This window comes from Mesoplodon mirus (genome assembly GCF_964341445.2).
Source record: "Mesoplodon mirus genome assembly, chromosome: 5".
Taxonomy (NCBI): Eukaryota; Metazoa; Chordata; class Mammalia; order Artiodactyla; family Ziphiidae; genus Mesoplodon; species Mesoplodon mirus.
In genome coordinates, this window is record NC_138980.1 from 12283941 (window position 1) to 12306294 (window position 22354).

At 48.5% G+C, this 22354-nt stretch overlaps 1 protein-coding gene across 3 annotated transcripts in view; it reads left to right on the top strand.

The window, feature by feature from the left end:
* The window catches only part of WWC1 (WW and C2 domain containing 1), a 148686-nt gene extending 127048 nt beyond the window's left edge, over nt 1-21638 (top strand). For 2 of the 3 annotated variants that reach the window (XM_082622426.1, XM_082622428.1), the window contains 7 exons: nt 332-423; nt 7055-7178; nt 8458-8622; nt 14149-14241; nt 16769-17002; nt 19180-19301; nt 20588-21638. In XM_082622426.1, coding sequence (XP_082478552.1) covers nt 332-423; nt 7055-7178; nt 8458-8622; nt 14149-14241; nt 16769-17002; nt 19180-19301; nt 20588-20654 — 897 coding nt within the window. In that variant the 3' untranslated portion in view covers nt 20655-21638. The remainder of the gene's footprint in view (nt 1-331; nt 424-7054; nt 7179-8457; nt 8623-14148; nt 14242-16768; nt 17003-19179; nt 19302-20587) is intronic. The other variant, XM_082622427.1, reaches the window with a different exon arrangement.
* The last annotated feature ends 716 nt before the right edge of the window (nt 21639-22354 follow it).

Sequence of the window (22354 nt, forward strand, 5' to 3'; positions counted from 1 at the left end):
TGTTTTGTTATTGATGATTTATGGGATGGTCTCCCTGACTACACCATGCTCTCCTTACCGCCGGAGACCTATAATTCCGTCGCACCCAAACACTAAACTTGGCTGTCTTCCAAACTCTGTCTGTACATGCAGAGGTTATTCTCCAGAGAACTGCCAGTTAGAAGAACTAAGGACTGTATTTCTAATTTATGTGACTCTACAGCAAGACGCTTACCCACTCTGCTCTTCAGTTTTACGCTCCATTCACTGGGAGGGTGACACACTCTGATTCCTGCCGGGTGGGGCTATGCCCATGGTGTACAGATGGACCCATCAGCCTTTGTCTCTGCAGGATGCCGTGTCTGCTTTGCTGGAACAGACAGCTGTGGAGCTGGAGAAGAGGCAGGAGGGAAGGAGCAGCGCACAGACCCTGGAAGACAGCTGGTAAGTGAGGGTGTCCCTGGGAACTGACCTGGCTTGGACCTGGGCCCAAGGATGAGATCCCCAAATACCAGGGCAACCAACAGAAGTGTTCCTCTGTGAAAACAGAGAACCTCTCTCCTCATGGGTTCTCTGCAGGCAAAAAGGCAGTATATAGTCTGGTACAGTAGTTCCCAGAATCCCTTGTCATTTTGTCATTTTGTGTTCCAGGAATTACTCATGCTAGTTCACATCTAATATTAGTGTTTGTCTTGATGAACTTACATTTATTTTGGTTAAAAAAAAATCTTAGGAAGCTTTATATTACTAGAAGTGGAAATAAGTATAATTTGCCATAAATTGAAGATTCCTCAGTAAGGAATTGCAGTTGACTGCTAGAAACATAGAGCAGAAATAATGGGCTTAAACAAGATAGAAGTTTACTTCTTTGTTACTTAAAAAAAAGACTGGAAAAAGGCATTCCGGGGCGCATCTGTCAGCCCTACGATGTTACTGGGAACCCAGGCTCTTTCTCTCATTCTGCTTTGCTGGCCTTATGTGTGACCTCCATCATCAAGGCTGCTAAGCACAGAATGGCTGCGGAGTCACCAGCCATCAGGCAGGCATCAGGAAAGAGGAAAGACAACAGAGTCTTCCTGCACTCCTTGTAACCAAGGAGCATTCCTGAAAGTCCCACCCAGCAATTTCTACTTGCTTCTCATTGGCCAGGCTTAGCTACTTGGCCTACCTAACTGCAGGGGAGACTGGGAAATGAGGTCTCTTAGTTGGCACAAAATTCAGGATTCTGTTACTAAGGAAGAAAGTAGGAATGGATATTGAGTAGGCCATGAGCCAAGCCTGCCTCAGAAGGTAACTGTGGAAGATTAAGTGTAATGAAAATACAACAAGAGTATTCAAGTCTAGCTGGGTATATTGCTTGCCAAGGTTCTAAGACTAAGGTCTCCTCTCCCATTGTTAAAAAGGAAGGTCAGTCAGTGTTTCAGCAATGTTAAAGACATGCTACTGCCCAAGAGAGACTTCCTCCTTGATATAAACAGGTCTGAAGGAGAAGTGAACAGGACGCAGCTTTCTCACTGTGTGATCAGTGTTCTTTAGTCCCTTGTTTACCCACAGAAGAGTCTTATGACACACTTTAGGAAACAGTGATGCAGACTAGGGTTCAAATCCTAGCTTCATCTTTTTTTGTGTAACCTTAGGCAAAGCGTTTTTGTTTTTGTTTTTGTTTGTTTGTTTTTTTTATGCGGTACGCAGGCCTCTCACTGCTGTGGCCTCCCCCGTTGTGGAGCACAGGCTCCGGACGCGCGGGCTCAGTGGCCATGGCTCACGCACCCAGCCACTCCACGGCATGTGGGATCTTCCTGGATCAGGGCACGAACCCGTGTCCCCTGCATCGGCAGGCGGACTCTCAACTGCTGCACCACCAGGGAAGCCCCGGCAAAGCATTTTTAATCTTTGTATTGCAACATAATGTACATACAGAAATGTTGACGTAAGTGTACCGCTCAGTGAATTTTCGGAAACAAAACTACCTGTGAATCCAGTGCCCAAATCGGGAAGCAGAGCGTCACCGGCTCGCCGGAAGCCCACACATGCTTCCTCCCAGCCCCTGCCCTCCCCCTCAAGAGCCCCCACTCTTAGGCAAGTCGTTCTGACCTTGTCTGATCCTCAGCTGAAAAGTGGGGACATCACACCGACTGTGTGGGGTTATCAGAAGGGACTGAAGGGAAAGCCACTGAGGAAGTGAAAGCACAAAGCTCGTAGTAGACACGCCAGAAACAGCAGAGATTCTTAGCAGTAAATCGAGGAGCAGCACGGGTAACTACCAGCTGGAAATGAGCACAGCCTAGGAACCTTGCCATCTGGAGGAAGTGTGTGTAGTTGTACTTAAGTGCATGTGCTCTGAATCCAGACAGATGTGAATTTGGAGTCTCACTCATCCAACTCCCTGTGGGATTCTAGGGCTGGGTGGGGCCTGAGCATCAGTAAGTTTAAAAACTTCCTGGGTAATTCTGAGGTGAAGCCTGGGCTGAGAACCAGGCTCTAACCCTGGTTTCCCTATCTGTGAAATATAGATTTAAGAAATAGCCACTACACATGGGGAATCTTGTAGACTCAAAAAATTACGCATGCTGAGCACTTAACACAGACCCTTACTCACAGGAAGCACACGGTGACTCTTCTGTTACAGCCCTAGATTATATGTTTGGTCTCACATGAAGTCTTTCCTTAGTATCTTTTACTCCAGGGGTGAGCAGGTGTTTTCTGGAAAGGGCCAGATAGAAAATGTCTGCTTTGTGGACCATACGGACTCTGTTATATCCACTCAACTCCGCCATCATAGTGTGGAAGCAGCCATAGACGGTACCTACACCAACCACTGGGATTCTGTCATTGAAGCTTCATTTACAGACACTGAAATTTGAATTTCACATCATTTGCACACACCATGAAATTTCCTCTCTTTTCGATTGTGTTTTTCAGCCATTTAAAAATATAAAAACCAATATAAAAACCATTCATAGCTTGGACCTTGCACTGTCCAAAAACAGGCAGTGGGCTGGATTTGGCCCACAGGCTGGCCCCTCTCTTCCTCTTCTCTTCCTCCATGTGATAAAGAATAGGACAAGGTTCCTGAATTTTTGTATGTTCGTACGTTTTAGGATTCTCTCTGAATGGTCTCAGTTTCTCTCTTTCCTTCTCTGTCCCACTCCATCTGTGTCTCCCTGCTTCCTTCCCTTTCCCTCCCTCCCCACCTCCTTCTCTCTCTCCTCTCCTCCTCCCCTCCCCCTCCTTCCCTCCTCCCTCCCTCCATCCCCCCTGCCTTTCTCTTTCTCCTGTCTTTTTCCCTCCCTCTTCCCTCTCTCTCCCTCTCTCTCCTTCTCTCTGGCACACTGCAAAGGTCTGATGCCGGAAATAGGCCCAGGACCTGTCTTCCAAAACCCTGGCACAAGATCAGTGGTTTCCGCCAAATTCCAAGCTTCTGTTGAGACTTTTCACGCCATCTCCTAGCAACCACCTTCTGTTCTCTCTCCCTTTGTGGCCCCCTCTCTCCCCACCCCTTGCCATTCAAACTTCCCCAGACACTGACTTACAAAGGGGGCTGGGAATCCCAGAGCTGCTATACTGGGGTAAATCCATCTGCAGCACCCTCCCCCCAGACTGGAGGCTTCTTTTGGTCCTGGAATGTTAACTAGCTCTGCTGTGCCCACTCAGCTCTGGAGTGGAGGGTTCCAGAGACTGGCCCTCAGTTCTCATCTCCTCTCCTTCCCCCTCGGCACCCAAGGCCCAAAGGAGGGTGCCATTGTTACTCCCTCCTTTTATTTGTTTAGGTTTCTTTAGTGCATATAATCAGAAGACTCGATCTTTTTTTAAGATCCACAAGCAAAACAAAACTCTTAGAGGATTAGAAAATATAGAAAAATATAATCACAAACAATGCTAGAGTGAAAACCCTTGGATTTACCTCCTCGGGGACTTGTGTGTGTTTGTCTAGGACAGAGGTTGAGAAGTGGCCTAGCTGAGTCCCAGGGCATGTGTGTTTTATATTTTACCAGGCACTGCAGAATCATTCTCAAATAAGATTGTCCTAGTAAATGCTCCACCGGCAGTGACTGAGAGTACCCCTAAAGCTACATCCTCTCTGATACAATATAATTGACGAGTATTTAATCAAAAATATGTACATGTTTTGTTTTAGCAGATGCTGCTAAATTGACTTCAGAGTATAAACTGGCTGCTCTAATTAACACTCCCCACAGGGATATGCCTTTTTCCCAAATCCTCACTTCATATTATCAGATATATATTTAAAATTTTTTATTTATTTACTTTTGGCCACTTTTCCAAAGGGTGCAAAGATGTGACTAATTATTTTTCTCTTTACAGTTGAGGGTTTTGTTTTTTTTTCCTTCCTGGAAAATACTTAAATCAGCTTCTTAGTCACAAAGAAGAGACTTCCCTAGTGGTTGAGCGCTTTGTGGAACTGAACAAACGTGGATTGGAAACCTGGCTGCACCACTGAGTGGCCTGTGACACTGGACAAGGCCTACCCACTCTCTGATCCTCCGCTTTTGAATCTGTAAAACGGAGACAAGAGTGTCTTTCAGTGTGGTTGTGAGACCTCCGCGAAGCACCTGCAGTTCATTAAGCCCTCAGTCAATGCTGGTTAATGATGTGGCATCTATACAATCCTCACCAAGGTGCTCCCTGTGAGCACTCACGTTTAATGGCTCTTTTATGAGTAGATCAAGGTGGCTGGGGGGGACTTCCCTGGTGGTGCAGTGGATGAGACTCCCCACTCCCAATGCAGGGGGCCCGGGTTCGATCCCTGTTCAGGGAACTAGATCCCACTCGCGTGCCACAACTAAGCAGCCTGCATGCCGCAACGAAGGACCCGGCGAGCTACAACTGAGGAGCCCTGGAGCTGCAGTTAAGGAGCCCACGTACTGCAACAAAGGAGCCTGTGGGCTGCAACTAAGGAGCCCACCTGCCACAACTAACAGCCAGTGCAACCAAATTAAAAAAAAAAAAAAAAAGGCCAGCAGGGAGAAGCCCCTCCATAGCGATAAGTCCCCATTCTAAGTGCAAGGGAGGTTTTCATCACAGGGCTGGGGATGGAGAGCCAAGATCTGTTCTCCCTGTTGGGAAAATCCTAAGGGAGATTTTATGTTTATCCACAGTCTCACTGAGCCAGCTAACTAGGTGTCAAATTCTCTGCTTTTGGCTGGAATTCCTCCAGCTCAGTATGGTAATACTGTCTCATGCTGATCAGAAGCCTGGCAGTTATGTATGTCTTTGAAAAGTAAAGATGGGAATGGAGATAAATTACTAATTAACAAATTCCGTCCATTTGTCACACCAACTCCTTCCAACCCTGGAGTCCAAGGAGAAAGGATAATTATGAAGAATATCACCAAAAATAAAGTCTCCTCAACAAATGGTACAGCCACCCCATTGCCTATCCATATAGAAGAAAATAAATTTTGAGTACCATGGACAAAAATTAATCTGCAATGGATCATAGGGCTAAACATAAAAGCTGAAACTATAAAACTTTTAAAAGAAACTACCAGAGAAACTCTTTGCAAAGACTTCTTAGGTACAGCATAAAAAGCACAAACCATTAAAGATAAAAACTGATAAACTGGACTTTGTCACAATCAAAAGCTTCTGTTCTTTGGAAGACACCATTTAGAAGAGGAAAAGGCAAGCCAGAGACTTGGAGAAAATATTTGCAAAGGATTCCTATCTAGAATATATAATGAACTCTTACAACTCTGTAATAAAAAGACAGCCCAATTTTTAAATGGGCTAAAAATTCTAACAGACACCTTGCAAAAGAAAATATGAAAGGTCAATAAATGCAGGAAAATATTCTCAACAGGAAAGTGAAAATTAAAACCAGAACGAGATATGAGTACTTACTCACTCAGTTGAAGGACTAAATTTAAAGATTAATAATACCACGTATAGGTGAGGAACCAGAATTCTCATAATATTACTGTGGGAACATAAAATGGTATAACCACATGGGAAAAACATTTAATCACTTATACTTACTGTCTGACCCAGCAATTCTACTCCTAGGTATGTATATATATATCTGTAATAGTCTGAATTGTCTCCCCAAAATTCAGATATTCAAGGCTCTGACCCCAGTACCAGAGAACGACCGTTTTTGAGGACAGGGTCTTTAAAGAGCTGATTCAGTTAACACAAGGCTGTTAAAGTTAGGGTGGGCCCTAATCCATTGTGACTGTTCTTAGAAGAAGAAGAAATTTGGACACACAGAGAGATACCAGGGACACACATACAGAGGGAAGACCACATGAGGACACGGCATGAAGATGGCCATCTACAAATCACAGAGGGAGCCCTCAGAGGAAACCAAACCTGCCCACACCTTGATCTTGGACTTTAAGCCTCCAGAACTGTGGGAAATAAATTTCTGTTGTTAAAGCCACCCAGTCTGTGGTATTGTGTTATGGCAGCCCTAGCAAATTAATACAACGTCCAGGAGGAATGAAATCCTATTTCTACACAGACTTGTAGGTGAATGTCTATAGAAGCTTTATTCATAATTTCTAAGAAATGGAAACAATCCAGATGTTTATCACCTGATGAACAAAGTATAGTCTATCCATCCAATGGAAGATTACTCAACAATAAGAAGGAGTGAACTATTGATACTATGCACCAATATGGATGAATCTCAGAAACATGATGCTGAGAGAATGAAGCCAGAGACAAGAGAGCATATACTGTCTGATTCCATTTCTGTGAAATGCAAGAAAAATCAGACTGAATCTTTAGTGACAGAAAGCTGATCAGTGGTGGGCTGGGGCTGGGGAGAGTTTAACTGGGAAAGGGTACAAGGGAACCTTTCAAGGTAATGGAACATTCTTTATCTTGAGTGTGGTATTGGTTACACAGGGGAATATATTGGCCAAAACTCATCAAACTATACATGAAATGCATTTTGTTATATGTAAAAGATACCTCACTAAAATTGATTTTTTTTAAAAGTGTCCTCAATCCTGAAAATGCTTGGAAGCCCTGCCCTGGATGCACTTCAATGGCAGGTGAACAGATGAAAGTAGGTGCTGTGGGTAATCAAAGTGCCTTGTCATCGCAGGACGTGCGAGGAGGGGACCCGCGAGAACGAGTCAGCAGCTGAGGAGGAGGAAGAGGGGGAAGAGGAAGAGGACGTCTTCGCTGAGAAAGCCTCACACGATATGGATGAGTGCCCAGCGCTAAAGGTAGGGAGGGCTGGGGGCGTGGGAAGGGCTGTCTTGGGGAAATAGCCCTCAATCCTTGAACCTGGGCAATCAGAAGAGGCTCGGGGCTAAGTCTCATGCTCCAGCATCCGGGGACAGGCCTTCCCAGTGGGATAACCTGCAGAAGGTTGTGCAGGCGTGTCCCTGCCTGGAATTGGGGTCAGGAAGCCAGGAGACGTTGACTCATCCCCTCCTCTCTGCTGCCCTCTGCAGTTCCCGGTTTTCTGGGCAGACCTCAGTCTTTGCAGGCAGGTGGGTCTGGGTTCAAATGCCAGCTCTGCTCCTTCCTAGCTGTGTAGCCTTAGGCAGTGACTTCATCCCTCTCCAGCCTTGGTTTCCTCATCTCTAAAATGGACACAGTAATACCAACCTGGCAGGTGGGTTCTAAGATTTTGAGTGAATGGATTTCTCCATTTGGGTCTGCCCAAAGTGCAGTAGGAAAGAGGTTCTAGTCAAGTTCCCTTCGCCTCCTGCTTCCCTGCTGCACTAGGGTTACATGATATAACAGGCTTCACGCTCCAAAGAGATCTCCATGTTCTTTGAACTGCAGGACTCCTGGAAGGAGAGCGCCCCATTGTGTCTGAGCCGGGCACATGGGGCTGGAGAGGCAGGTTGTGCACTGCACAAAGGTGCCTGACCCCTGGGAGTGGGATGCAGCAGGGGTGTGAGAGGAGAACCTGGCCCTGCCTTCTGACTGCCCCGCACCGACGGGAAGTCTTTCCGTAGTTTCTCCAGCCAAAGGGGGTGCCTTTTCCAAAATCACATGAAGGCCCTGTTTTGGTGAATCCAGGCCTTTCATTTGGGTGTTCTTATCTACCTCTGCTGGTAACTACTGTGAAAGGACAATAGAAAACCTGATCACCTAGTTTAAATAATGAGGTCTGCTAGTTGCCTCCATAACTCCATGAAAACATCTGCAGTTCTTGGCTGGGGTCATGGAGGCCTTGGCTACGGCTTTGTTAAAATACAGTTGGTCTTGAGGGTGTGAAGTCCGGGACTTTGGTGGGTGAGGTACCTCTACTGCTTACGTGAGCTTGTTAGGGGACTGAACACTTCCCACTAGCCCCAGCCCACAGGTGTCAGGGAGGACTGGGGGCCAGTACTCAGGGCCTTGGGCGCTGTCCTGGCTGGGCTGGGGCCGCGGAAGCCCCTGGCTGTGACTGAGAGCCAGAGGCAAGGTGACAGGGGTGGGGAGCAGCTGTGGAAGGTGCCCGAGACTCTGCGGATACCAGTGGCCTCACAGTTGTGACCTCTTCCTCAGGTGGACAAAGAGACCAACACGGAGACCCCGGCCCCATCTCCCACGGTGGTGCGGCCCAAGGACCGCCGGGTGGGTGCGCCATCTCCAGGGCCATTTCTTCGAGGGAGCACCATCATCCGCTCCAAGACCTTCTCCCCGGGCCCCCAGAGCCAGTACGTGTGCCGGGTAAGCAACCATGTGGCGCTTTCCTCCCCCAGAGCACCTGCTTCTCTCCCAGTAGCCGAGAGCCCTGGTTCTCACACAGCTCTGGGTGCAAGTTCCCATCACGCTCACCTTGCGTCCCCGTCGGAGCCTGTTTCCTCATAATGTTAACAGACCGACGCTATGGGCTTGCTTTAAGGATTGAATTAGCTTGGGCCTGGGAAAGCCTCCATAACCAACACAGGGCCAGTGATTTTATAATTCCAGCCAACTCCCCCCTCCTCCTTGTTTACGCCCTGCCCTGCCACACCCCTTGCTGAGATCAGACTGACCCTCACCATCGCTGATGGGTGGGCAGTTCCTCCCCTTCCAGGGCAATTGCAGCCTGCAGCCTGAGGTTACAAAATAGCAACAGACCTGTTATTACTCAGTCATGGGTCTAGGGGTTTTTTTAATCGAACTTTTTGCTAACAATGAAAACTTAGGAAATTCAATTAAAATTTTTTAAAAATGAAGAGGTTTCAAATAAAATTCCAGTTTCTCTTGGGAAAAAAAGGGACTGTCTGCCCCCATGGGCTACACATTCTGTCACAGACACAACTGGCTGGATCTGAGCAGTGAGGGCCACTGCGCTTGGAGGGGTGGAGGGGCAGGGCTTTCAAGTTCACTGGGGCCTCCACCTGGCCCCGTTGAACCTATTTCACTTGCCGACCTGCTCTTGCGGGCCCCGCTGGATTTAGAAGCCGTGCAGTAGGCTTGGCCCCCTGATCCCTTTGCCTTGCTATCTAATTAGTCTACCCCGTCTGAGGGGTCATGCTGCTTGCTGGGGCTACAAAACCAAGACCGTGTTCCTGACACTCAAATGACATGTCGACATCCTTACTTACCTCCTGCCTTCCTTACCTCCTACCGCGAAGAACCAACGAGCAATAACCAGAAGCATAAACAGAACCTTCCTGCCTAGTGTGCCAATAAGTTGTCGCAGGAAAGGCCCATAGAACCTGCCCCACCTTGTCAACCTGCCGCCCACCTGCCTATTGTTATTGGGGAGGGGGAGGGGATATGGGGGGTTCAATATCTGATATTCAGTATCCAAGGCCTCCAATTATAAGCTTGAGTAGGGAAGGTAATTTTTTCATAACATGACAATTTCACTAATTTACTGGCTACTTTTCAAATTAGTCCCCCCAAAACATTCCCTGTAATACCTCCCAGAAATAACGTAAACCTCTTCCATCTGTGTCAATTGTCTAGCTAATATTTGAGCTTGTAAGCATCTGAAAAGACAATGTGAGCACCTGCAACGTAGCTGCGTATCTTGCGAAAGGTACAGGGTTTCCTGCAGTCACTGAATGTGATTTTTTTTTTTTTTTTTTGGCGGTACGCGGGCCTCTTACTGTTGTGGCCTCTCCCGTTGCGGAGCACAGGCTCCGGACGCGCAGGCTCAGCGGCCATGGCTCACGGGCTCAGCCGCTCCGCGGCATGTGGGATCTTCCCGAACCGGGGCACGAACCTGTGTCCCCTGCATCGGCAGGCGGACTCTCAACCACTGCGCCACCAGGGAAGCCCTGAATGTGATTTTAACGTGAGGGAATTCGTGAATCACAAGTGAAGAATCTTGCAGTTAAGTGAGCACACAGCTGAAGAAGAGGAAAATCCAATCCATGTTTCAAATGTGAATAACTTGAAGGACTTAGAAAAGCCCTTAGGGTAATGGATAATCTGTTTCTGGCAAAATTCCCGACTTTATGAACGTGCAGTGGAAATCAAACACAAAGTGAAGAATGTCACTTGTTGGAAACATCACACCAAAAGAAATGAGTGTTTGATTCATCCTTTGTCATCAGGATTTAAAATGCAGTTGTAATTTTGTCAAATGGAAGATATGAAATGTAACTTCTGAAAAGTGCTTCTCTTTTCCAACTAAAAACTCAAACTTTTTTCCCCAATATTTACAATAAAACTCTGGTCTCCTGTGTAAATGGATTCGCCTTAGGTGGCCTTTTCAGGATTGACATCCTTGAATAACAAAGAGCTCCAGTCCCATTTATTACGCATCTTTAGCATGCCTAGCACTATGCTGGGCCCTTCCCATATTTTATTATCTGGACCAGTTTCCAACCCTGCAGGGCTGCAGATTAAAAAATTCCTAGTCTGGGGCCTCCCTGGTGGCGCAGTGGTTGAGAGTCCGCCTGCCGATGCAGGGGATACGGGTTCGTGCCCCGGTCTGGGAGGATCCCATATGCCGCGGAGCGGCTGGGCCCGTGAGCCATGGCCGCTGGGCCTGCGCATCCGGAGCCTGTGCTCCGCAACGGGAGAGGCCACAGCAGTGAGAGGCCCGCATACCGCATACCGCAAAAAAAATAAAAATAAAAAAAATAAAAAAATTAAAAAAAAAAATTCCTAGTCTGCATGGATCACCTGCCACAGGCAGAAACAACCTTTCTGGGACTTCCCCGGCAGTCCAGTGGTTAAGACCCTGCCTTCCAATGCAGGAGGCATGGGTTCAGTCCCTGGTCCGGGAACTAAGATCCCACATGCCATGGGGTGTGGCCAAAATCGAAAAAAAAAAAAAAGCATCTTTCTTAGCAAAGCCGTATATTTTTCCTTCTTTGTTTTCTGACTGCACTTGAGCCCAAGCTTATCGGTTTCTTGTAGATTCTTACTTAAGGCTACAAGAAGTAGCCAATGGTACAACATCCTGAATTTTTTCCCTATCATTTCCCTTAAAACTCTAGGCGTGCGGTCTGTCTCTCAAGATACAACAGGTAACGAGTATATCCCTCTGGTTTTCACCCACAGAATGAGCATTCTCAAATTCCCAACAGGGAATATTGGTGCCTGTGCTGTGCCCCATCCTACCTCCAGTACACAGCCAGCTCCCTGTCTCCCGGTCTGTGGTTTCTAGCACCCCACTCCCCAGTACCAAGCCCTGTACTGGTCAGAGTTCTTCATAGCGAGCAATAGAAACAGACTGTGGGCAGTGTATGCGGGGAAAAAATGTTTGGAAAGGAAATTGAGTAGTACACATATTCATCAGAAAGCTGTAGAACCAACTTCAGAAATCAGGGAGGAACAAGGCGGGCCAGACCACAGCCAAAATCATACCACAAAGGCAGTCAGGGGAGGACACCCCAAGTGATGCTGTAGAACGTGGTCCCAGCTGGCTGTGCCACTGCCTCTGGGGTTCAGCACTGATTCCCCCGCCAGACTCCTACCGCTGCGGGAGGCCATGAAAGCAAGACGCTGGTACTTTCTGCTTCATTCGTGGAAAGTGGGCTTCGTCTCCCACCAAGAGTCATAAGAGGATGGTAATTAGATTAGCACCCCCTCCCCTCCCCGCAAAAAATCCCTATTTTCCTGTGTCATCTAATGTCACAAACAGCCCTGCAAGGCATGTTGTATTAATCCCATTTCATATATGGCGAAAGTCAGGGCACTTTGTTCTGAATACAAGCAATCCCTTCTGGCCTGATGCCACACATCTGCACATCAAGTACCCTCTGCTGGGTGTCTCCCTTCTTTGGTCCTCAGCATGGCCTGTGTCACCTGGTGAGTTTCCTGGGCTTGGGACCCCCACTGGACTTTAAATCCGTGAGGGGTAGAGACGGTATGTTATACTCCCCGCAGCTCTCCCCAAGCCCTGTGTCTTTAACACCTGCATATTTATCAGCCATGATGGCACATGTGTTGGTTGGCTCACTTTGACCTGAAGGATACAGTCCTTCCAAAATTCTCATTTCCCTGTAGCTCCCTCTGACTGCCAGTTATTTCACCTCTCTGCTCCTCAATTTCCCTAGCCATCAGATGGAAATAACAAAAAGGCAACGATATTCTGTACCATGTCTGAGATCAAATGCATTACAACATCTTTAAGAAAAAGTTAAATTCAAGGACTTAATGTAGCTTTCATCGCTTGTTTTATAACATGGTCTTTAGCACATAAACAACTACGACTCGGGATTTCTCTGGTGGCGCAGTGGATGAGATTCCATGCTCCCAATGCAGGGGACCTGGGTTCAATCCCTCATCGGGGAACTAGATTCCACATGCGTGCCGCAATTAAGGAGCCTGCGTGCCGCCATGAAGGAGCTGGCGAGCTGCAACTAAGGAGCCCGCCTGCCGCAACTGAGGAGCCCACGTGCTGCAACTAAGGAGCCTGCCTGCTGCAGCTAAGACCTGGTGCAACCAAATAAATAAATAAATACTAAAAAAAAAAAAAAAAAAAACAGCTACAACTTAAGCATCTATTGTCCTGACACATATTCTAGTTGGTATGACACATATTGTGTAAGTGTCACCTATGGATTGAAACAATGTAGGATAAATTCCCCTTCTGATATGATATCCAGCCTGTCTATTTGTATGAATTCACCCCAGTCAGGATGGTCCACCCCTCTGTCTGTATATTCATTTCATCTCCGAGCCCTACATTCATCCTGGGGGCCAGAAGAGGACATGCCTTGGAGTCAAACAGACGGGACCTTGAACTCTTGTTCTGATGCTTACCAGAACATTTCACTGTATATGAATGAAATGCTTACTGCATGACTTATAAAAGTGTGTTAATGTCTCCAGGCCTCAGTTCCCTCAGTTAGGATTGTTTGAAGATTAAATGAAACTGTCAGTAAAGCCCATGGCACATAGTAGGGGCTCCATCCATGTGGCCGTCATGGTTACTGTTGCCTATTTCTCATTCTGGTTGAGCCTCTGCCTAGTGTAGTAGCTATTTCATCAACGTAGCAGGACTATTAATATCATTATCACTAATAATTATTAATAACCACAAAAATGACGATGTGGACAGCTTCTCAGAAGAGACGTGCAGCAGTGAGCTGACAGCTGCCAGAATAAACAGACTCTGTAGCATCAGCCTGTGGCGATCCCAGTGACTTGAAAATACGACTCCGGAGAGAAGCCCCCGCCTCACACATCCTGGGATGTGCTACCATCCTCACCTCCCTCTCCGGTCCTCCCACTGGGGACACACACTGTCAATGGAAAAGCATCTTCCTTGACCATAGCCCTGATCTCTGGCTATGGATGAGGAACATTAGCCCTCTGGGGACAGTCCATATCACTAAGTGACTGAAGGATTCTGAGGAGGGGAGAGCTGTGATCAGCACAGCCCTCACAGAGCGTGTCTGGCCTATCTTCTCCAGGGATGTGGTCCCCAAGGCTTTGCCTGTGGGCTGCTTTTTTTATGTATATGTCATTCTTGACAGGGGCTCCATTTCAGCCATGAAAGCGGTTCTCGGGGCAACAGGGAAGAGTTGATACAAATAGGCCTTAGCGTAGGAGGTCAAGAGGTCAGTAGATCCTGGAGTCACACTGTCGAGTGTCAACCCCGCCATGCTGGTACCAGCTCTCCAACCTTGAGCAAACTCGGTAACCCCTAACCCTCCGTCTCCTCCCCCATGGGTTGTTGGAAGGGTTACATGAGATGTCGCATGGCTGGCACGTAGGGGTGTGCATCATTGAGGACACACTCAGTGTGCTTTCCGCATGCACTTAGACCTTCATTAGCTTCCCATGCCTTTTCTCTGGCAGCTGAACCGAAGTGACAGTGACAGCTCCACCCTGTCCAAGAAGCCACCTTTTGTTCGAAATTCCTTGGAGCGGCGCAGCGTCAGGATGAAGCGGGTAAGATGATCACCTCGGAGCTGTGTGTCCACCTGCTCCTCTCTCTTTTCCCCGAGCTGTGTGTCCGGCACACACATCCCCTGACGTCTGACCGTTTCTCCTCAGCCACTGGTTGGAAGAAAGTCGCTCTCGCAAGCATGGGGATATTTGCAAATGGAAGTTGATGAACTGTAAGGCCTGGGTAGGCACTGGGGAAAGTGCCAGAGGGTCAATGTAGCATCGTTATTATGACCAATAGGGTTAGATCAGGAGTGTGCATACTTGGCTTTGTTTTCTTGGGTAGAAATCAGAGTCACTAAGAACTAATCAACCCAAGACGTCACAGCCACCGATGGGAGCCTGCCTCAGGCAGGACTCTGTTCGGTGTGTGTCGTCTAGCTGACTGGGCAGTTGCTGGTCCTGACAGCCTCCCTGCTGGCGGAGAAGCCGGGCGCCCCCCGCCCCCCATGGGCTTCTCTCAGTCCAGCTGCAAACGCGCAGGGAAGAGGCCACAAGCTGTCCCCGCAGAGCAATCTGACCTTTCCTTAACGGAGACTTGGCTGAGGGGTCAGGATGGGGCCGTCTTAGACAATGGCCCAACTCCCAACAGTGACTTTCACCAACCGTTCAGGGCCGCAGGAGGTGCAGTGTGGTTCTCCCCACTTTGGCCTTTCAACGCAGGCTCGACAGCAGTTCTGGCGAGTTTGCAGAACTAGAAGAAACCCAGGAGCCAGAATGTCAGGAAGAGAAGCAGAGAGAGCAAAGGGAAAGAGAACATGCAGAGAAAGGAGAGCGTGCTGACAGCCCCACGCAGGGGCGGCTGCTGACAGCCCGCATGGAGAGTGGTCCTGTGCCTGTCCCCCCCACCCCGCCCCGCCCAAGTCTCCAGAAAGGACTAGAGAGAGCAGGAGAAGGAAGGCAGTGCAGAAGAGGCGCACCCGGAAAGGAGAGAGTGCTGGCTGCCGGAGAACGTGGACATGGCCTTAAGTGACAGGCATGTCTCACCCCAGCCCCACCCCGTTTGCTGTGGCTGGCTGGTGCTGCAGTCCCTGGAGTACCAAGTCTCCTTGGGAGCTTGCTGATGATGCAGATTCTGAGACCACACTCCCAGACTGTCTCATCCAGGCAGCTGGGGTGGGGCCCTGGAAACCGCATTTTAATAAGCTCCTCGGAGGATTCTGGAGCAGGTGTTCTGGGATCCACTCCTGGAGAAATGATGCTGCAGCTGCAGAAGCTCCCGCCTGCTCCCCCTGCACATCCTACAACTCACTCCCTGCAGTTACCTAATCATAGGCGTGATAGCCCATCATATTCACAGGTCCCACCCACACTGAAGAGGAGGGGATTACACAGGGCTTGTATGTTAGGAGGTAGGAATCTTGGGAGCCATCTTAGAACTCCATCTCCCACAGCCATTTATTCTTTTTTAATGATTAGTGTTTTCTGATAGGAGGAGAGTTAATGATTATAGTTAATCAAGATCTTTTACATACAGATAATTGAAGAACTCAACTCAAATATAGCTTGAAAGTGAAAAAGGGAATGTATTAGCTCATTTAATGGAAAACTCTAGGATGTTGGACTGACTTCAGGCATGGTTTGATCCAGGAGCTGAACCAATGTCATCAAGCTTCAGTCGCCCTCTCATGGCACTGCTCTCTCCAGATGGCTTAAACAGGGCTACCCCATATGCTGGTGAAGACGACCATGATCATTTCTAGGTTTATATCTTGCTGGCTCAGCGGCCTCTGTGTAAAGACATTGCCTTTTTTCCCAGTAGCTCAGCAAAAGTGCCAGAATTGAGTGGTACTGCCTGGGCTTGGATAACATGCTCACCCCTGAAGCAATCACTGAGATTCTGATTGGCCAGGTTCAGGTCACATTCCTATCCCTGAAGCCCCCCATGTGAAACAGATGGATTGACTATGGCAGATGAGTGGCTCCCCAAGGGAAGATGAGGATGCTATTACTATAAGACTAGAGAAGTGGAAGCTGGACAGGCAGAAACAATAGATGTCCATTACCGGACCACAAAGTCAATGCATGGGGAACAGACCTGCATTGAGGGAACAGCTTTAGAGCAGGATAGTGACAAGAATCCAGTAAAGGAGAGGGTAAATGTTGAGGACACTGTCAGTAGGGAAAGCAGCGCCGTGTAGGGAGTGAGTGGGTAGGTTCTGGAGCCAGCTCCTGGGGTGGAATCTCCGCTTTACTGCTTATAATCTGTGTGATTTAACCTCTGGGAGCCTCCTCATCTGTGCATATAGTAACGGTCAGGACCTCACAGGGTTGTGAAAATGAACTGAGGTAACAGAAGTAAAGCGCCTAGCACCGTGTCTGGGACATAAAAATGCTCAATAATACGAGCAGTAGACATGGAAAACATCAAGACGGGCTCCAGGGGGAGAGCGAGCCCCATTTTTGAAGGAACGGAAGCCCGCGGATGAACGAAAGAGGGAGGGTGTCTGAGGTTCAGACCAGGGGATTGTGTGGGCTTACTGGACCCGGCCCTGTAATAACGGGTCAAAAACCATCCCCACCTCCGTAGCCTTCGTCTGTCAAATCCCTGCGTGCTGAGCGCCTACCACGCACCTCACTGGACCTTGAGTTGGACCTGCAGGCGACCAGGACCTGGCACAGCCAGCTGACTCAGGAGATCTCGGTGCTGAAGGAGCTCAAGGAGCAGCTGGAACAGGCCAAGAGCCATGGGGAGAAAGAGCTTCCACCGTGGTTGCGGGAGGACGCGCGCTTCCGCCTGCTGCTGAGGATGTTGGAGAAGCGGGTGAGTGGTGCTCCGCCCGCGCAGAGGGCGCGCTGCTGCCAGGGAGGCCGGCCGGACCTTCGAACGGGTGCTGCAGCCCTGTGATGCCCTTGGAGTGTTCCCAGGTCCCCTCACGCCCAACAGCAAAGAGATCCAGGAATCCCTCTGCCCAGCAAACTTTATTAACTCTTTACCTGGCTGCCAGGTCCTTTTGCTGCATTCCCGTGTTTATGTGTGCAAGAGCTTATTGTTTACACGTTTATTCCTCCAGGTGGTCCTTCATCAAACATGTTGGGTACCTAATCTACGCTGGGGCACACGCTTGAACAGAGTAAATACAGAACGCTGACCTGCCCCAGTGGCTGCCCATGCGGTCCCACAGAGCAGGCGTTTCCAAAATGGGAAAGGAGCGGCTCCTGGCAGGACTTTGTCCTGAGGGAGGTGCCTGGGAATACAGGCCTGCTCGCGTCCCTGCCCTAGTGTAGTGCATTTGAGGGATTTCAGCAGTTGCTCAGGGAAGAAGATATAACCACAAAATGGCCAGAGCTCACAATGAGTTTAATTTGAGTGGCTGCTGCTTTCACAACTTTGCATCTGGGGGAAGTCCCTCACTGCATGACAATGCCCACCCACCCCCAAAGGCAGCTGTTCTGGGACCACTACCTAGAGAGGAGGAGGGCAGGGGAAAGGGGGTTGGAAAGGGGGCCTAGGCATCTAGATGATGTCATTCAGAGCACCATGAGGAGTCTCTGGGTTGGAGAACACCAAAGCAGCAGCAGTTTGGGGTCTCTTATAGCCCTGGGGTTTATCTTATCTATGACTAGCAGAAGTTGGGTACAGCTTTAGGGGGTATGCAAAATAGGCAGGTTCTAAACAGCTAAAAAATCTTCTTATTTGAGCTTCATTTTAAACAGTTGGATGGGTAAAAATTTGACTTTGGCACCAGTGGGCTTTTGAGATCCTGGACTATGGTGAAGAAATAAATACCATAGGACCAACACACAGAGGCCACCTTCGACTCAATTTCTATAATACCTGCCAGGATTGCGGTCCACGGCAGAAACATTAGGCTTTTGCTAGTTTTCTCTGTACACAGCCAAGCAGTGCAAGAGCACCGTACACAGGGTGCCTGCCTGGATTGTTGGGAGGGCCATTAGCTAAAATTCCAGCTCTCAATGCGGGTGACAATATCTTAGAGCAGGGAGGTGGTACTGGGCTTCTTAGGTCTGGACTAATGTGGGAGCTTCAAATTGACTCTGGTAATTCAGAAGTTCCAGAAATGTTGATTTCTTTCTTATTTATTACTTATACCTTAATGTACTTATAATAGAGTTATAATAATAGCATTAAGAGAAAATAGAAAATTAGAGGAAGTTTTAAGGAAGAGAAGGCAATAAATGTATCCCTAATCTAATGGTAGTTGTTATTACATTTATCTTGGAGCTTCCTAGTAGCCAAGGCAAAAAGAGGTAAGAAAACAAGTGCATATGTGCCCTACCTTAAGAAAGCACCAACTAAGAAAACCTGACCTTTTAAATAGAAAAAAAAAATAGTACATCTGTGACTGTCTGATGATGAGCTTCTATTAAAAAACCATTTAAATGGTAGCTTCATTGACCAAAATTCTGTCTTTATGCAATGTTTTTAAGTATATGGAACATAGATATTTTAGGGCTCTCTGGTTTGTTCTCAAAAGTGCTTCCATAGGTTTGTATCAGGAGGGAAGAGTGTAACGTTCCTAAAGCCCTTGAGCACAACTGCATGACTTGGAATTGGGTTTCCACCGTTTCTCACTGGTTTGACGTTAAAGAAATGTCTTAACATGCCTGAGCCTTAGTTTCCTCATCTGTAATACAGAGGTAATTAAAATGTTTACCTTCTTAGGTGGCCCTGAGAATTAGAGAGGCAGCACCCATTTTACCTGGGAGCCCCTGTCTCCTTACTTCTGACAGGTCCCCACAGGTGTTCAGTTCCTGGCCCCAAAAACCTGTCCTGTCTGACAGATGATGGGATCCCTTCCCCTCATTGTTCGGGATAAAGGGGATCCCGTGGTGGAAGAGGAAGCGTCCGGGTGCCTATTCTGTGACCCTCAAACCTTTTAACTGCAGCAGACTCCTTATTTGTGCCAGAAAGTTCCCCGTGGCTGACCCATTTCTAGAGACCCTAAGGACTCTCTACTACCTCGCTTTGCCCTCCAGATGGACCGAGCAGAGCACAAGGGCGAGCTTCAGACAGACAAGATGATGAGGTCGGCCGCCAAGGACGTGCACAGGCTTCGAGGCCAGAGCTGTAAGGAGCCCCCAGAAGTGCAGTCTTTCAGGTCAGCGCGTGGGCGCCCAGCCGGCCGGCTTTGCCTTCCCCCCCCGCCGCCCGCCCAGCCTCGGTCTTCTTGGCTCAGCCTCGCTGCTCCCTTCCATCGCGGAGCCCCAGCTCTCTCTGTAGCAGATGTCCGCCCTCTGCCGAGCTGCCCCGGCGGTCTGTGACCCCTGCGACGCTCGGCCTCAGCTGTCTTCATCCGTCCCCCCACAACTCGAGCTAATGGGTTATATCCTCTTGTGTAATGAATGAGCCGCCTGCTCCACCCTTTCCTCGGAGCGTTTCCATCCCCAGTAATGGCAGAGGATTGGCTGAATGATAAATAAGCCTGGGAGTGATGGATGCTTGCCGGGCCTCCCTAGCTCTGCCTGCTGCCTGCCGGGATCTCCGGGAGATGCCTTCTTGCCGCCCTGGACCCAGGCGTGTCACAGGAGAGCGCCCCACGTCATTGGGCCTGGGCCTCCCATTCACAGAGGGCTTTGCATTTAGACTCGTGTTGTCCTCTCAGAAAAGATACTTATGTTTGTGTATGTGCTAAAACACATTCCTTTGTGGAATATAAACATGTAAAATATACTGTCATTTGTCTAACCGCATTTGGACATCCCTTATTTCTAACCAATTGGAAATCTAAAACAAACCAACAGTGGAAGTGGCCCAAGGGCCCTTTTAGTCTCTGGAGGCCTCTGATTGGAACTGAAGGTGGCTGGGCCTGCTAATGTCCCCTATAGCAGTGGTTCTCAATCAGGGATGATTTGGGCCCCTGGGGGACGTTTGGCAATGTCTAGGGACTTTTTTTTTTTTTTTTTTTTGGCTGGGTTGGGTCTTCGTTGCTGCGCGCGGGCTTTTCTCTAGTTGTGGCGAGCGGGGACTGCTCTTCGTTGCGGTGCGCAGGCTTCTCATTGTGGTGGCTTCTCTTGGAGCACGGGCCCTAGAGCGTGCAAGCTTCAGTAGTTGTGGCACATGAGCTCAGTAGTTGTGGCACACGGGCTTAGTTGCTCCACGGCATGTGGGATCTTCCCAGACCAGGGATCGAATCTGTGTCCCCTGCATCGGCAGGCGGATTCTTAACCACTGCGCGGCCAAGGAAGTCCCTAAGGACATTTTTGATTGTCAGAACTGGAAGGAGGGGTGGGAGAGCTTGCAGCTGGCATCTAGTGGGTGGAGGCCAGGGATGCTGCTAAACATCTTACATACACAGGACAGCCTCACCACAAAGAATTATCCTGCCCATTATACCTATAAAGTGGGGTTGAAAACCCTGCTTTAAAGGGATGACCTCTTTTACAGGGAGAAGATGGCATTTTTCACCCGGCCTCGGTTGAATATCCCGACTCTCTCTGCGGACGACGTCTAATCGCCAGAAAAGTATTTCCTTTGTTCCACTGACCAGGCTGTGAACCTAGACTGTGGCTAAATTTATTTATGTGGTGTTATATGAAGGTACTGAGTCACGAGTCCTCTAGCACTCTTGTCGGTTTGAAGACAAACAGATTTTTTTAGTTTGGGTTCTATTATTAAAAAAAACAAAAACAAAAAAACCCACAAAAAACCAGCATTACAATGACAAGATTGTATAGTTTGTATATTTAGGAATGTATTTTTGAGAAAGAAAATTTAAATGAACTAAAGCAGTGTTAAGTTGCTGCTCTTCTTAAAATAAAATTGTTTAGATTTTTTTTTTTTTTGTACAGCTCTACCTTCTAGAGGTTTCACTGCAATAAGAAGTAATGTTTGGGGGACGGTAATCCTCAAAGGACGTCCTGCAGATGTCACAGCACAGCTGACCTTTCCTACTTAACATATTTTGTACAATAGTGAAAAAAAAGTGCACGGGAACTGTTTGGGGGATTCTGAGGTGCACCCACAAATCTTCACGAGCTGTGATGTGTTTTTATGTGGCCGCCTGACACGGAGCAGGCAGTGTGGGGCCGGCTGAGCTGCCCATCCTGTGCCAGTGACAGGCCTGCCCACGCTGGCCTCAGATGCCCAGTGAAGCCACTGAAACGAGTGAGGGAGGGCTGTGGAGAACTCCTTTCAGTTTTATCTCCATCAATAAAGTGGCCTTTCTGAACGAACGTCCTCGCTCTCTTTTTCTCACTTCATCTGTGTTTCCCTGATTTTGACTCTCTGCTTCCCAGTCGTTCCCTCCCTACCCATCCCCAGTCCAGGGGATGGTTTTTTTCTTTCCTCTGCTCATTTGCTCATTAAGTGAAAATCACTGCTCAGCTGGGGCTGTTACAGACATCTGAAGTCAGCCGTTAACAAACAAGTAGCAGAATCTCTTCCTTCTTCCTTCCTCTGAAGTTAGCCTGTGCAGTTGTCCTCCAAGTGTTGGGTTGGCCCAAAAGTTCGTTCGGGTTTTTCCATAAGATGTTACAGAAAAACCTGAACGAACTTTTGGGCCAACCCACTATAATATGTTGTGCTGCCAGCCTCATCGGAATCACTTGGGGCAGCTTGCTAAAAATACAGACTCCTGGACCCTTCCCCAGACCAGGATGGCTCAGAGACCAGCTTTTATCTGCGTTCCCACTGTAAGTCTTACGCATACTGCAGTTTGAGGGACCAGCTGGTTTCATATGAATAAAGACCAGGCAGAGGCAAAGTGGTATCACCCCACATCCTACTGGAGAGTCAGGCAGGGGACACTAATAGACATGACCCTCTCCAGGCCACTGAGGACCATTGGGAGAGGGGTAAGGAGGGAGTACAGCCCCCTTCTAGGCTTCGGGGGCTTTCCCCCAAGTCCTCACTACATTCCATACACGGCTGTTCCTTGTGTATTATTCCTTATGTAGAAGGAACCTGGAGTGGTGTAGAATCCACCGTTATTCCCCACGTGGCTTCCAGGTCTTTGGACAGCCAGGCCTCCCTCTAACTATCCAGTCCAATTCCTCACCACCAACCCGGGGCCTCACCTCTCTGAACACACGAGTGTCAGATGCACTCGCTCACCTTCTGTGGAAATCCATCGCACGTGCCGAGGGTTGGCTTGGACGTTTCTTTAAATGAGTGTCAACGTTGTCCCTGACTCAATTGTAATAGGTCCAAGAG